The sequence below is a fragment of the Heptranchias perlo genome, chromosome 38, assembly GCF_035084215.1.
Source record: "Heptranchias perlo isolate sHepPer1 chromosome 38, sHepPer1.hap1, whole genome shotgun sequence".
Classification (NCBI taxonomy): Eukaryota; Metazoa; Chordata; class Chondrichthyes; order Hexanchiformes; family Hexanchidae; genus Heptranchias; species Heptranchias perlo.
In genome coordinates this window covers 12,615,833-12,631,888 of record NC_090362.1, presented here as the reverse complement: position 1 = coordinate 12,631,888, position 16,056 = coordinate 12,615,833, and the positions used below count along the sequence as shown (strand labels likewise).

The 16,056-nt window shown below is 41.8% G+C and overlaps 1 protein-coding gene across 4 annotated transcripts in view; it reads left to right on the top strand.

Annotated features, from left to right (window-relative positions):
- myo9aa (myosin IXAa) overlaps positions 1 to 16,056 on the top strand; it is a 268,372-nt gene that overhangs the window by 119,764 nt on the left and 132,552 nt on the right. For all 4 annotated transcript variants that reach the window (XM_067973451.1, XM_067973452.1, XM_067973453.1 and 1 more), the window contains exons 3-4: positions 8,191 to 8,285; positions 15,916 to 15,978. In XM_067973451.1, coding sequence (XP_067829552.1) covers positions 8,191 to 8,285; positions 15,916 to 15,978 — 158 coding nt within the window. The remainder of the gene's footprint in view (positions 1 to 8,190; positions 8,286 to 15,915; positions 15,979 to 16,056) is intronic.

Here is a 16,056-nt window from a genome sequence, read left to right as displayed (position 1 = left end):
GATCAAAGCTCTGCAGTCCTGCCACATCCAGTCGTGAATGGTGGTGGACAATTAAACAACTAACGGGAGGAGGAGGCTCTGCAAACATCCCCATTCTCAATGATGGCGGAGTCCAGCACGTGAGTGCAAAAGACAAGGCTGAAGCGTTTGCAACCATCTTCAGCCAGAAGTGCCGAGTGGATGATCCATCTCAGCCTCCTCCCGATATCCCCACCATCACGGAAGCCAGTCTTCGGCCAATTCGATTCACTCCACGTGATATCAAGAAACGGCTGAGTGCACTGGATACAGCAAAGGCTATGGGCCCCGACAACATCCCAGCTGTCGTGCTGAAGACTTGTGCTCCAGAACTAGCTGCCCCTCTAGCCAAGCTGTTCCAGTACAGCTACAACACTGGCATCCACCCGACAATGTGGAAAATTGCCCAGGTATGTCCTGTCCACAAAAAGCAGGACAAATCCAATCCGGCCAATTACCGCCCCATCAGTCTACTCTCAATCATCAGCAAAGTGATGGAAGGTGTCGTCGACAGTGCTATCAAGCGGCACTTACTCACCAATAACCTGCTCACCGATGCTCAGTTTGGGTTCCGCCAGGACCACTCGGCTCCAGACCTCATTACAGCCTTGGTCCAAACATGGACAAAAGAGCTGAATTCCAGAGGTGAGGTGAGAGTGACTGCCCTTGACATCAAGGCAGCATTTGACCGAGTGTGGCACCAAGGAGCACTAGTAAAATTGAAGTCAATGGGAATCAGGGGGAAAACTCTCCAGTGGCTGGAGTCATACCTAGCACAAAGGAAGATGGTAGTGGTTGTTGGAGGCCAATCATCTCAGCCCCAGGGCATTGCTGCAGGAGTTCCTCAGGGCAGTGTCCTAGGCCCAACCATCTTCAGCTGCTTCATCAATGACCTTCCCTCCATCATAAGGTCAGAAATGGGGATGTTCGCTGATGACTGCACAGTGTTCAGTTCCATTCGCAACCCCTCAGATAATGAAGCAGTCCGAGCCCGCATGCAGCAAGACCTGGACAACATCCAGGCTTGGGCTGATAAGTGGCAAGTAACATTCGCGCCAGATAAGTGCCAGGCAATGACCATCTCCAACAAGAGAGAGTCTAACCACCTCCCCTTGACATTCAACGGCATTACCATCGCCGAATCCCCCACCATCAACATCCTGGGGGTCACCATTGACCAGAAACTTAACTGGACCAGCCATATAAATACTGTGGCTGCGAGAGCAGGTCAGAGGCTGGGTATTCTGCGGCGAGTGACTCCCCAAAGCCTTTCCACCATCTACAAGGCACAAGTCAGGAGTGTGATGGAATACTCTCCACTTGCCTGGATGAGTGCAGCTCCAACAACACTCAAGAAGCTCGACACCATCCAAGATAAAGCAGCCCGCTTGATTGGCACCCCATCCACCACCCTAAACATTCACTCCCTTCACCACCGGCGCACTGTGGCTGCAGTGTGCACCATCCACAGGATGCACTGCAGCAACTCGCCAAGGCTTCTTCGACAGCACCTACCAAACCCGCGACCTCTACCACCTAGAAGGACAAGGGCAGCAGGCGCATGGGATCAACACCACCTGCACGTTCCCCTCCAAGTCACACACCATCCCGACTTGGAAATATATCGCCGTTCCTTCATTGTCGCTGGGTCAAAATCCTGGAACTCCCTTCCTACCAGCACTGTGGGAGAACCGTCACCACACGGACTGCAGCGGTTCAAGAAGGCGGCTCACCACCACCTTCTCAAGGGCAATTAGGGATGGGCAATAAATGCCGGCCTTGCCAGCGACGCCCACATCCCGTGAACGAATAAAAAAAAATCCAGATATCTGGTTTGTATTTTTATAAGAAGGAAGAGCAAAATCCTTTAAATATATATGTAGTGTGGTACACTGGGGCTTAAGGTACAAGAACACCTGAAGCTCTCTCTGAATAACACTATGTAAGCACACGTGAAGAGAATTAGCACAGTACTGGCAGAATGTAGGAAGTTTGTGCCTTTCAATGAATGCCAAGGGCAACACCAGCCTACGGAAATTTCTGGCTACAACTGAGAAGTGTAGGCTGTAGATCGTGGTGACTGGCAGCCTGTGATATTCAGCAGTACATTGTGATCTGTCCCAAGAGAGTTGCAACTTGCTGACTAAATAGTGTAATCTGCGCATGTCTCCGTCCCCCTTTTTTCCCTCCTCAATAACCTTTCTCGCTGTCAATAATAGATTCTCTGCAACATAAAGCCATTTCTGTTAATGACTAATATTGTGTATGCACACTACTGGTTTGTTCGTAAAAATGAATCCCATTTATTCTGCGGGTGTAATGGGTATTTCACTTCCCACAGCAGAGGGACTTCCATGCAAAAAACCTAATAACTGTACATTGGTAGTGGAGGAAGGGGAACAAAAAGAATGATGGTTGAGAATGTATTTCCAGACATGCTTGATGAGATCTATTCTTTGTAAGCAATGCTATTCGTAGTAGAATTGCTGTTGTGATACTCTGCTGGCAGCATCAAAAGTCAAAGTGTTCTTCCTCTTAATTTTGAAGAAGAACAAACTACATTGCTTTTTTTAATAAAAGCATCAATGGAAGGAGATTGTGCCTTTGCCAGAGGCAACATCTTTGAAATTTTGAAGATATGCATACCCTGCCCGCTTTAGCTTGACCTGGTTTCTCTAGCTATGCGTCGTACATGGGCTGACATGGTGGGTTCACTACTCCTCAATTTTCTTTTGAGAAAAGAATCTGCAAGTGAGCAAGATGCAATGGAGAAGGCCTACGGGCAAGAATATATTGTTTTTATGTTAAGAGAGCCCAAGTTAAACAAGGTTCGTTGCTTTCGAGATCCTGGTAGGAGATGCATAAACACAGAATTCTTCGCAGCGGACATGGAGTTTCAGGCATTCTTCTGCTTGCGTATAAATGCCATTATTTATAATTCAGAGCTTATGCGCAGGACCATTGGTTTATGGTCAACGAACAAGTCACTTTCCGTTTTTATTACATGGGATTCTTGGATTTTTGCTGGTCTTCTTGGCATTCACTGTTTTTCCATGAAAATGGAAAAGGCAGCCTTGTCTATAATAATAGGGCTGCTATTCTCTATAACCAGGGCCATTGGCTTGCAGTGGCCAAATGTCAAATTCTGCCTTGATTGCATTAGATTCTTTGATATTCAGTAGTGTTTTGGGGATCACATTCTTTGACTTTTGTCTTTGTTTCCGTAAAAACCATTGCCCTTGCTTGTGAGTTAGCAGTTTTTCATTGGGTTTGGGATTGTAGCACTTCAAAGTGTTTAACCTTTGCAATAGGCACAATAAACTTAAGACCATTGGGTTGGGCCCATGATTAAGACACACCTTAGATCGTGATTTGAGTTACTTGCAATTAAAAATCAGTATTTCAAAAAAGAATTGTAAGATTACATTACTCCTCTCCATTCTTACACTGATGTACCTTGCCCTGGTCCCCAACCAGACTGGGCAGTTGACCTTGCCTTGGGTATCTATTGTTCCTGCTCTTTAACTGGAGGTGCACACACTACTTTTGTTGGCCCCAGATTTGCTTCCCCCCCCCCCCCTCCATATGGGAAGTGCTGAGTCCTTACTAAGCACCTCCCTCTGATGGACCAGGTGAGACTGAGAATGTGCTGTGTGGAGAATTGGTATCCCAGATCCATGAATACTACTTCCTAGAGCAGTTCATTACTGTGGCGATAGGCTGAACTCCTGGGCCACCAGGAATTCACTTGGATGAATTTACCAAAATGAGGTGGGAAGGTGAAGAAACTACAAAAGGCGTAATATTTTAGAAATTTTCAAATTGTCCACTCAAATACCACGCTGTTGCATAAAACAGGATGGTTGACAACCTGAGATACTTTCTGGTGATTGATTCAGGAGCAGGATTCACAAAGGTCTTTTGAGGAGGTGACCTGACTGAACTTTCATAGCCTGAGGAGAATTAAAGACTTATACTTCAACTTCAAAATGATTGAATTCAGGCATGTGTTACGATATTCCTCCCCTCAAAAAAAAAGTTCTGGTGTCTGAACAGAGTAATCGGGCTTGGCTTCAGAATGTTAAATAGTAGTTCCTGTCGTTTCGGCCATAAAAGTTTGTGCATGTGTGTGTGCATGTTTGTGTATATATGCGTGTGTGTGTACATGTATAATGAAGTAGTCCAGTATTTTCTAATTTGCCAAGTTCTATGTTTAGGGTTGCTCTGCTGCGTGGCCCTTCTTTGTGCAGTCAGTAAAGTTTCTCATCTGTATGGTATTCTGTGAATGAGGGAAACATGAAACAGATGCGGCTTAGTAAATCTTTCAGAAAAATAATTAAAACAAGAAATTGTTTGCATAGCAAATGGGAGTAAGGAAGCTTTAGATGTTACTTTGATGCAGCTAAAAAGTGGCGTTCCAGTAAACATGAAGGGCTGGTGAGTAGGGTGTTGAGCAGGGAGCAGAAAGAACGATAAATCAAACCAGTGTCAGTCATGGGTGCACATACTGGTGCAGCCTACTGCGTTCTGGTCAGATTGGATTTACTCCAAGAAACTGTAGTCCTGTGTTTAAAATGTAATTTTGTGTTTGCACACTCTTTCATTTTGTTTGTTAATGACTGGGTAGCAGCAGTTCCACTGCAGTCTTGTACAGTCTTTATACAAGTGGCATTGTGGAAAAGGATTTAACCCTCTCTCTAAATGTTTTTTTGTCCCATTGTCATGAGATAAATGGACAAGCAAAGCCGCTGGCCCATTTTAGTACATCCATCCAGATCAGAAAGCTGACATTTCTCCCATCACAACACCCATGTCATTCTTGAATGACTCCTTTTGCATCCATAACCCTACCTGGAAGCCTATTCCAAATGGTGATTGTTGTTTGAGTTTTTTCCTGACACCAGTCTTAAATTTGCCTTTTGCACACGTATACACTTTTAACCCACTGCCATGACTTACCTTGAAATAATGCTTCAGATTTATATTTTCTATACCATTTTTATCTTATTTCACTCTAAGCTCCCCTCTCAGCCACCTTTTTTGGGTAATGTTTGCACAGGTCTTCCCTTACAGTTGAGTCCTCTGACACTGAGAATCAGGTTTGGGGCTCTCCCCTGCACTACCTTTCAATCTTGAATGTTTCTCCTGTGCTTTTGTGACCATAACTAGACACTGTACTCAAGATGTGATCTGGTTGTTTGATTCAAGCTAGATAATGTATAGTATTTGATGTACAGTTTTGAAAGGGGTAATCAAGTTGATGTGAAGTCGCTAAGTTGAAATGATTTCATTATTTCAAATATGAATTTTTCCCCAACATTGCTTTATTACAGCAACTGTTTTCCTAATATTTCAATTTAAAAAAGAAGCCATATTAGCTGGCAGTTATGAAATGTCATTGGTTCCTCAGCTGTTAATTTCTTCCTGTATGACAGTGACTTGCCTTCAAATTGTTTCGCAGCTAATATGGAGCGAGACAAGTTTTAGAATGCAACAGTTCTCATTCCCTCCCCCCGTGGTTGATAAAGTTACTGCACTGTATAAACAAGGCAGTTTTATCAACAGAATGTAATAACTGTAAATATAAAGACACCATTACCGATTTGGGCTCCCGGAGGTCTCTGGAAAGTCATTTACGTGCACTGCACTCCTGTACCCATGCAGTATTGTGGAGCTGGTTGCCGCTTAGGCCAACTCTTGAAACAAAACCCTGTAGTTCCGCACATGCATGTGAACCTTCTGCCCCTTTGAGAGTTTTTGCCCGCTGTGTATGAGTGGAGTGGAGTGGAGTGAAGTGAAGGAGAGGGCATCTGGACTGAGCTGCTTCTGTGCATCATGATGTAGTATATTGATGGATTGAATTGGGTTCGCATGTTAACAAGGCTGATTTGATTACTGGTAGTAGATTGGGAGACCCAGGAAAAGTAGATCCTCACTGCAATCAGATGAATGCGGACCAGCAGATTTACTCTTGGTAGTATTTTTGACAGATCAAGATCCATACTTTGGTTGTGTCTTCACGGAAGAGGACACAAATAACTTCCCAGAAATGCTAGGGAACTAAGGGACTAGTGAGATGGAGGAATTGAAGGAAATTAGTATTGGTGAAAAAAAATAGTGCTGGAGAAATTAATGGGACTGAAAACCAATAAATCCCCAGGACCTGATAATCTGCATCCCAGAGTACTAAAAGAGGTAGCCATGGAAATAGTGGATGCATTAGTTGTCATCTTCCAAAATTCTATAGATTATGGAACAGTTCCTGCAGATTGGAAGGTGGCAAATGTAACCCCACTATTTAAAAAAGGAGGGAGAGAGAAAACAAGGAACTACAGACTGGTTAGCCTAACATCAGTAATAGGGAAAATGCTAGAGTCTATTATAAAGAATAATAGGACACTTAGAAAATATCAACGGGATTAAACAAAGTCAGCATGGATTTATGAAAGGGAAATCATGTTTGACAAACCTACTGGAGTTTTTTGAGGATGTAACTGGTAGAATAGATAAGGGAGAACCAGTGGATATGGTTTATTTGGATTTTCAGAAGGTCTTTGATAAAGTCCCACATAAGAGGTTAGTGTGCAAAATTAGTGCACATGGGATTGGTAGTAATATACTGGCATGGATTGAAAATTGGTTAACAGATAGGAAACAGAGAGTAGGAATAAATGGGTCTTTTTCGGGGTGGCAGGCAGTGACTAGTGGGGTACCGCAGGGATCAGTGCTTGGGCCCCAGCTATTCACAATATATATCAATGATTTGGAAGAGGGAACCAAATATAATATTTCCAAGTTTGCTGACGACACAAAACTAGGTGGGATCGTGAGTTGTGAGGAGGATGCAAAAAGGCTTCAAGGCGATTTAGACAAGTTGAGTGAGTGGGCAAATGCATGGCAGATGCAGTATAATGTGGATAAATGTGAAGTTATCCACTTCAGAAGGAAAAACAGAAAGGCAGAGTATTATTTAAATAGTGATAGATTGGGAAATGTTGATGTACAAAGGGACCTGAGTGACCTTGTACACAAGTCACTGAAAACAAACATGCAGGTGCAGCAAGCAGTTCGGAAGGCAAATGGTATGTTGGCCTTCATTGCAAGAGGATTTGAGTACAGGAGCAAGGATGTTTTACTGAAGTTATACAGGGCCTTGGTCAGACCACACCTGGAGTATTGTGTGCAGTTTTGTTCTCCTTACCTAAGAGAGGATATACTTGCCATAGAGGGAGTGCAGCGAAGGTTCACCGGACTGATTCCTGGGATGGCAGGACTGTCATATGAGGAGAGATTGGGTCGACTCTGCCTGTATTCACTCGAGTTTAGAAGAATGAGAGGGGATCTCATTGAAACGTATAAAATTCTGACAGGGCTAGACAGACTGGATGCCGGGAGGATGTTTCCCCTGGGTGGGGGGTCCAGAACGAGGGATCACAGTCCCAGGGTATGGGGTAGGACATTTAGGACTGAGATGAGGAGAAATTTCTTCACTCAGAGGATGGTGAACCTGTGGAATTCTCTGCCACAGAAGGCTGTGGAGGCCAAGTCACTGAATATATTCAAGAAGGAGCTAGATAGATTTCTCGACACAAAAGGCATCAAGGGGTATGGGGAGAGAGCGGGAATATGGTGTTGAGATAGAGGATCAGCCATGATCATATTTAACGGAGGAGCAGGCTCGAAGGCCAGAATGGCCTACTCCTGCTCCTATTTTCTATGTTTCTGTGTTTCATACATTGAGAGTCAATTGCAGTACTGCAGTAGTTTAGAAGGTGTCTTAATAAAGCACCTTTTTGTATTATATCTTGCTGATACTCACTGTCCACATTCGAAAATGAAGATAGCCCACATCAACAGGATACTGGAGGACTGAACATCTCTGTGGGTGTGTGTCCTAACATGATACAGCACATTTAAGTGATAGATGGAGAAAATTGTTGGGGGGTAATAAATAGTAAGCTGAGTATAAAATAGACGTGCATTAGGAAACAATATATGCCTTGCAGGTAAGTTTTATTAAAAACTCAATCGTAGTGTATAATGGCAGAAATTTAAATGATTGTATATCACGTATTGAGGTCTCACATAATATCCTAGGGGATGATACAAATACAAAGTAAAGGCCACTGTTCCATGTTTTAGATTTTCTGACTATTTTTGTTCTATCAACAGGCTTTTGGGAATGCAAAGACAGCTCACAATAACAACTCCAGCCGTTTTGGTAAATTCATCCAAGTGAACTACCAGGAGACCGGCACAGTGCGAGGGTGAGTAATGTGAGAATCAATGACCAGATTAACGCTTTTAAAAAGTAGGAGTAAAAAGAGAAGTCAGTTAGAATTTTGTGACCCAAAAAAATCATAGCCTTGTAGAGTAAGTTATCAGGGAAGATTGTTGAAGCAGACACTACAAAATGGGATCATGATGCATTTAGATGAATTTTTGGAGAGAGAAGAGATTAAGGAATATGATGAGAAGGTGAGTGGGATTGTGATCTGTCGATAAAGTATGGGATTATTTAGCTGAATGGATTTTTTTTCTGTTCCTAAAAATTCTTCTGTTCGTACTATGGGTGAATTTAAGTAATGCCTCATCTTCAGAGGGGTAGATTACAGCTTTTTTTCCACCCCTCTTTATCCTACTCTTTTAAGTATCCTCTCATCCATCTCACACACACTCACAATCTCATTTCCAGTTTTAGAGACAAATTTTGTGATTGAGAGATCATCCAGGCAAATCCTTGAGTATCCACCAATGCAACTCCTTTGTCCAGCCAATAGGAAGTGCTGGAGTTTAGCTCAGAATGACTAATTTTTCCTCTCCTTGCAGAATTTTTTAATCTCTGCTCACTACTTTCACTGATGCCATGGAAGTAAACAGAACCTCGTTATTTGGAGAGTCCTGAGGTGTATAGCTATGGCCTCCCAGTGTTTGGTGCATTGGAGCAGGATGTTGCTCGCTCTGTAAAGTGCATTATCACAGATGTGGGGTACAGACAGTTGACTAATGTTGTTGTTCATTAGTATCTCATATTCTACAGGCAGGAACTGTTTGATATTTTCCATCACAAACTCTTAAAACTGAGCTAATTAATGCTGTGAACACCGTATTTCAATGATTTCTACTGCTAATCTATACTTTTGCTTTGTGACTCATTAGTATGTGAATATAAATGTTAAAATTGAGCTCTCCAGGGGTTCAATTGGTAAATATACTGAGCCATACAAACTAAAAGATTCAGGTTCTATCCCTGCTCTGCGCTATCTTAGCTGAGATAGCTGTGAAATGCCACAGCGTGGCCCTAGACTGGGAGGGGGATAAAAGTAGCCATGATTGCTCCTTTCAGTTGCAATCCAATGGCCCCTACTGGCAAGAATGTGTGCATGTGTGGTGAGAGACGGGTAGCCTTGGTCAGGACAGGTGCACCTTATTGTAAAACAGTCTGTTGGCCCTCACTTGGACGATGTATCAAAAGGATGCCAACAGTGTGTGGGTATGTCTTTTGTGCTTTGTTGGATTGGAAGAGATTATGTGATTCTTGTGTAATGTAGAGTATAAAAGTTTTTGGACAATATCCCAGTAACTTTTCTGCTGGTTGACCATATTCCAAGGTATTTTGAGAATTAACTATGCACAGAATCAGGAAGACTATATTCAACAACTTTTTATAGTGTGTCTCACTGCAGGAAGACATCTCAGAGCTTTACAGTAAGGAGAAAAAGAACACAATGGGAATGGAGAAATTGGGGGAAGGGAAGGCGGACTTTAAGGTGATTATTAGTGTTTTGGAGCAAAATGGGGAAGATGGGATGGAACCAGGCAATCTTCCAGGGGTGGAAACAATTCTGGTAACAGAGTGGATGTGGGGAAGAAGCTGAGCTTGGGGTTGAGCAGCACACCAAAATTATGCAGCACTTCAGTTAGCTTGAGGTGGCAATTGATGGAATTGAGGTTAGAGGAAGCAGAAGAGGGTGACTTCAGTTTTGCTGATGTTCAGCTAGAGGAAGTTTTGCCTCATTTAGATCTTGATATCAGACAAGCAATTAGCGAGTGTGGCAACAAACTTTTGGATAGTGGAGTAGATAGCAAGGTAGAGCTGGGTGTCATCTGCATATATGTAGAGCTAGCCATAGCTGATTGTGGGCAGCCAGACTAGATGCAACCACATTTAAGCTTATGGATAGATTGTCTTATTTCATCAGTAATATAACACACGCTGCAAAGCCCCTGACCACGAGAACAGTGAAGTTATTTTTACAGTTTGAACATAGGTAGACGTGTTGACATTTTAAATCCCATCTTGATCTTTGTCGGTCTAAACCCAACTTTGAAAAGATTGCAGTTCATCCTCTTGAGGTTTTGTCCATAAAAATCTGTTGGAGATCGTGAAACAGTTCTTGAGTTGGTTACCCTTTTGTTGCTGTTGAGACAGGAGGTGATAGCACCATCAATTCTCTATGATGATTTTATCAGACTAACGGCAATTTTGAAAGGAAAGGCATATGCCCTCAAGGGAGCAAATTCGTAACATTTGGTCAACATCTGTAAAATTAAGCCATTCTCCTGTTATTGTATCCAACTGTTCTTTTAGTACTGACAGATGGACATGACAACCACGATAATCCCCTTCTTTTTTCTCAAAGATGCGACAGTTGTGCAAACATGTAAAGAAGGGTGAGAAAAGCCCATCTATGTCCATCATGTAACCTGCTTAGCACTCTCCCTAATCATTAATGATGCTAAGTCCTGGGGATGGGTTCAAAAAACAGAGGGAAAAAAACTTAGTCCCATATTGTGTGCCAACCAAATTCAGTAGAATCACTCATTTGAGTTGACTCTGAAAGGCAATTTAATTTTAACTATTAGTTGACCAAAGCTGTTCCTCCATACAATGATGTTCAGCAGTTCAAGTTGACAGAAGCTTCTGTTTGATGAGAGACTGGTTACCTCAAGCAGAACCCCTGGATTTCTACAGCATCTCAAGGCCAAATTCTGCAGCGTGGGAATACATATTCTGTTCAGGATTTTGGGACCATCACAGTTTCAGTAATAAATATTCAAAATATTGTATAAAAGCAATGCTAAACTGGTGTTTATTTTGAAAATATGTTTTCAGACTATTTGAAAGCAAAGCGCTTAGCCTCTGCTACTTAACCTAAATATGATGTGGAGATGCCGGTGATGGACTGGGGTTGACAATTGTAAACAATTTTACAACACCAAGTTATAGTCCAGCAATTTTATTTTAAATTCACAAGCTTTCGGAGACTTCCTCCTTCCTCAGGTAAATGTTTCAGGAGCTCCTTGAAGCCTACGCATTTATACATATAGAACAATACATGGTTGTAAACCATGTCTGTAAACACCATGTATTGTTCTATATGTATAAATGCGTAGGCTTCAAGGAGCTCCTGAAACATTTACCTGAGGAAGGAGGAAGTCTCCGAAAGCTTGTGAATTTAAAATAAAATTGCTGGACTATAACTTGGTGTTGTAAAATTGTTTACAATAACCTAAATATCACACTTGACTTTTTCCCTAGCCAGGTGAGACAGCTAAGTGTTAAGTGGCAACTAAGTGTTAAGTATCAGGTAGCCAATACCTACTATTCCAAATTAGATTGTTGTCAATTGACACCAGTCTTCTAATTGCCAATAATTTGCAGCTAATTAATCACCATGAATTTCATATATTGCACACTTGACCTGCTAAACATTTCTGAGTTGATTTAAAGAGTGGTGTTCAGGTGGGTAACAAAATCCCGGTCCATTTCATACTTCGAACACTTCATGTGCATATATACAGTGCATGCTGTGAAATGCATGTGGATTAAGGAGCTCCGTATTAACACACCATTTGAAATTGGACCAGGCAAAAAGATTCCAATACAATTTTAATGGGGAAAACTGGGAAAGGAAAAGGAGGGAATAAAAACATGATAGTGGAGAAATTCCATGGAGGGTGTTAAATTCTGTTTTTTTTGCAGTTTTTTTTACGAGGACAGCATAGTGCACTGACACACGAATATATCACTTTCCATAAACCTTTAATGTTTCCCTGGATTGATACCTGCTTTTGAATATTAGAGATGTTCTTTGGATCATATCCAATAGATTGAATTAGGTTAACTCAAGATGTATGTGTGTATTTATGCTACAAAAGTTTTAGGTTCAACATGTTGGTTAGGAACATTGAGCGGTGTACACCTAGAACATAACTAGATTTTTTCACTATTAACAATTAATAGCTCTAGTTACTCTCTTTTCCCACTCCCCATAAAACACTGGCTTCTAAATTAAACAATCAGCCTATGGTTACTGATTCCTCCCCACTTTGTATTGCGTACCAGGTTTAGGACATCCATGCCAAATTGTCTTCATTTGTCATTAAAACATAAATTCAAGCCAAACTGAGCAATGCTTGGCTTTGACTTGGTTCTTCTGTTCCATGACATAATTTTAAAAAACAAAGTACACTCAGTTAGCATGTATGCATGGAATGACATAATATTCAGTCGTGACCTGCATGCATTCTCTCTTGATATGCTGAACATTAGTGATGCAGGCCTGCTAGTATTGTAGGTCAGTGGTAGGCCTATATGGGGAAGCTTTTCAGACGATGATTATTCTGGGGAAATGAAGTTTTTAAAGGTTCAGACTATGAGGCACAGTGAGGAACAGCATTTCATACTAGCTAGGTGACTTACTTGCGGAAAGTTGTGCACGATGGGATCCTTTTGTGTAATTGGTTTCACATAATTAGCACAGTCGAAGTTTTGCTAAATGACCGTGCTTAATCTGTTTCAAAATAGTTTAAATCAAAGACGGTGAAACCTGAGATATGGTTAATTAGCCTTTGCAATCTGCAGTAGATTTTTTTTGTTTTATTGTTCACTTCATGGCTACTTGAGCTCGAAAGGTTCAGGCCTTTTCCATGCCTGCTACCATTGATTAAAGTAGGCAAAGCACAAACTTGGGAGACATATTATTTGTTCATTGTTGTCATCCATCCAAGATGGGATGCTTCATTAAAATGCGGCACTTCATTAAAATGCGGCACTTCATGACCACTGATGATGACATAGAATTTTCAGGAACGGGAAAATACAAACAAGCCCATGCTTTTTTCATTAATTCCATCTACCTATCCTCTCATCATATCTTTTCAGCTCATACTCATTCAATGGCCATCCCATGTAATTTATTTCATCCTTTGGATGAAAATGTTGGGCCTGATTTTGCTTCTTACTCCTAACTTTTAACTTGTGTCCCATGGTATTTGAACCCTTCCACACTATGAAAAATGCTCTCAAAATAAGGAAGCAAATTCGGGTGAGTGGCAGTCCTGAGGCTTGAACTTGCTGCTTCCTGGTTTGGAGTTGAAGACTCAGATGATTGGTTTGCTGGGCTGCCCGTTAAACAGTAGTAAATGATGTTAACAATATAAATAAAAGAAGGAAACTGCAGGTGCTGGAAAACTGCAATAAAATAGATAGTGCTGGAAATATCCAGCAATTCCATCTACATATGTAAAGAGAAAAGAAAGGTGCATTTAGAATCATAGAATGGTTACAGCACAGAAAGAGGCCATTCGGCCCATTGAACGCGTGCCGGCTCTTTGTAAGAGCAATCCAGTTAGTCCCATTCCCCTGGTCTTTCCCCGTAGCCCTGCAAATTTTTTCCCTTCAAGTATTTATCCAATTCCTTTTTGAAAGCCACGATTGAATCTGCTTCCACCACCCTTTCAGGCAGCACATTCCAGATCATAACTGCTCGCTGCAGAAAAAATGTTTTCTTCACATCGCCTTTGGTTCTTTTGCCAATCACTTTAAATCTGTGTTCTCTGGTTCTCGACCCTTCTGCCAATGGGAACAGTTTCTCGTTATTTACTTTATCTAAGCCCTTCATGATTTTGAACACTTGTATCAAATCTCCTCTCAACCTTCTCTGATCTAACTCCAGCTTCTCCAGTCTATCCACGTAACTAAAGTCCCTCATCCCTGGAACCATTCTAGTAAATTTTTCCTGCACCCTTTCTAAGGCCTTAACATCCTTCCTAAAGTGCAGTGCCCAGAATTGGACTTAATACTCCAGTTGTGGCCGAACCAGTGTTTTATAAAGGTTCAACATAACTTCCTTGCTTTTGTACTCTATGCCTATATTTATAAAGCCCAGGATCCCGTATGCTTTTTTAACGGCATCTCAACCTGTCCTGCCACCTTCAAAGATTTGTGCACATATACTCCAGGTCCCTCAGTTCCTGCACCTCCAATAGAATTTTACCATTTAGCTTATATTGTCTCTCCTCGTTCTTCCTGCCAAAACGTATCACTTCACACTTCTCAGTGTTAAATTTCATCTGCCAAGTGTCCGCCCATTCCACCAACCTGTCTATGTCCTCTTGAAGTCTATTACAATCCTTCTCACTGTTTACTACACTTCCAAGTTTTATGTCATCTGCAGATTTTGAAATTGTACCCTGTACACCCAAGTCCAAGGCATTAATATATATCAAAAAAAAAAGCAGTGGTCCTAGTATCGACACCTGGGGAACACCGTTGTATACCTTCCTCTTGTCCAAAAAACAACCGTTCACCACTAATCTCTGCTTCCTGTCACTTAGCCAATTTTGTATCCATGCTGCTACTGCCCCTTTTATTCCATGGGCTTCAATTTTGCTGACAAGCCTATTATGTGGCACTTTGTCAAGCACCTTTTGAAAGTCCATATACACAATATCAACCGCATTGCCCTCATCAACCCTCTCTGTTACCACTTCAAAAAACTCAATCAAGTTACTGAAACACGATTTGCCTTTAACAAACCCATGCTGGCTTTCCTTTGTTAATCCACACTACTAATTTTGTCCCGGATTATTGTTTTTAAAACCTTTCCCCACCACCAAGGTTAAACTGACTGGCCTGTAGTTGCCGGATTTATACGTACACCCTTTTTTGAACGAGTGTGTACCATTTGCAATTCTCCAGTCCTCTGGCACCACCCCCTGTATCTAAGGAGGATTGGAAGATTATGGCCAGCACCTCTGCAATTTCCATCCTTACTTCCCTCAGCAACCTGGGATGCATCCCATCCAGACTGGGTGACTTATCTACTTTAAGTACAGTCAGCCTTTCTAGTACCTCTTCACCAATTTTTAGCCCATTCAGTATCTCAACAACCTCCTCTTTTACTGTGACTTTGGCAGCATCTTCTTCCTTGGTGAAGGCAGATGCAAAGTACTCATTTAGTACCTCAGCCATGCCCTATGCCTCCATGCATAGATCTCCTTTTTGTCCCTTATTGGCCTCACCCCTCCTCTTACTACCCGTTTACTATTTATATGCCTACAGAAGACTTTTGGATTCCCTTTTATGTTGGCTGCCAGTCTATTCTCATACTCCCTCTTTGCCCCTCTTATTTCCCTTTTTACTTCTCCTCTGTACTTTCTATATTCAGTCTAGTTCTCACTTGTATTATCAACCTGACACATGTCATACACCCTCCTTTTCTGCTTCATCTTACTCTCTCTCTTTTGTCATCCAGGGAGCTCTGGCTTTGGTTGCCCTACCTTTCCCCCTCGTACCTACACTGTACCCAAACCATCTCCTCTTTAAAGGCTGCCCATTGTTCAATTACAGTTTTGTCTGCCAATCTTTGATTTCAGGAGTAAAACTTTTATCCTGGTGGAGGGTCCTCCCCCAAAACATTAACCTGTCATTTCTCTTTATTGATGTTGATGGACCTGCTTTGTATTCCCAGTACTTTCTGTTTTTATTTTTAATAAATTTAATTCAATTAGTTTTTATATTTACAGTGGATGCATGTTGTTTTTAAACATTGACCATTAGTATTTCTGAGGATTTTCTTGATAGCCCATTGCATCATTTTGCTTTTGCAGGGCTTATGTTGAAAAGTACCTGCTGGAGAAGTCGAGGCTGGTCAACCAGGAGCATAATGAACGGTAAGAGGCATGCAAGATTTTACAGGAGCCAATTTGACGTCATGAATATCTCCGGATACAGTACAGGGAAGTGGGGCT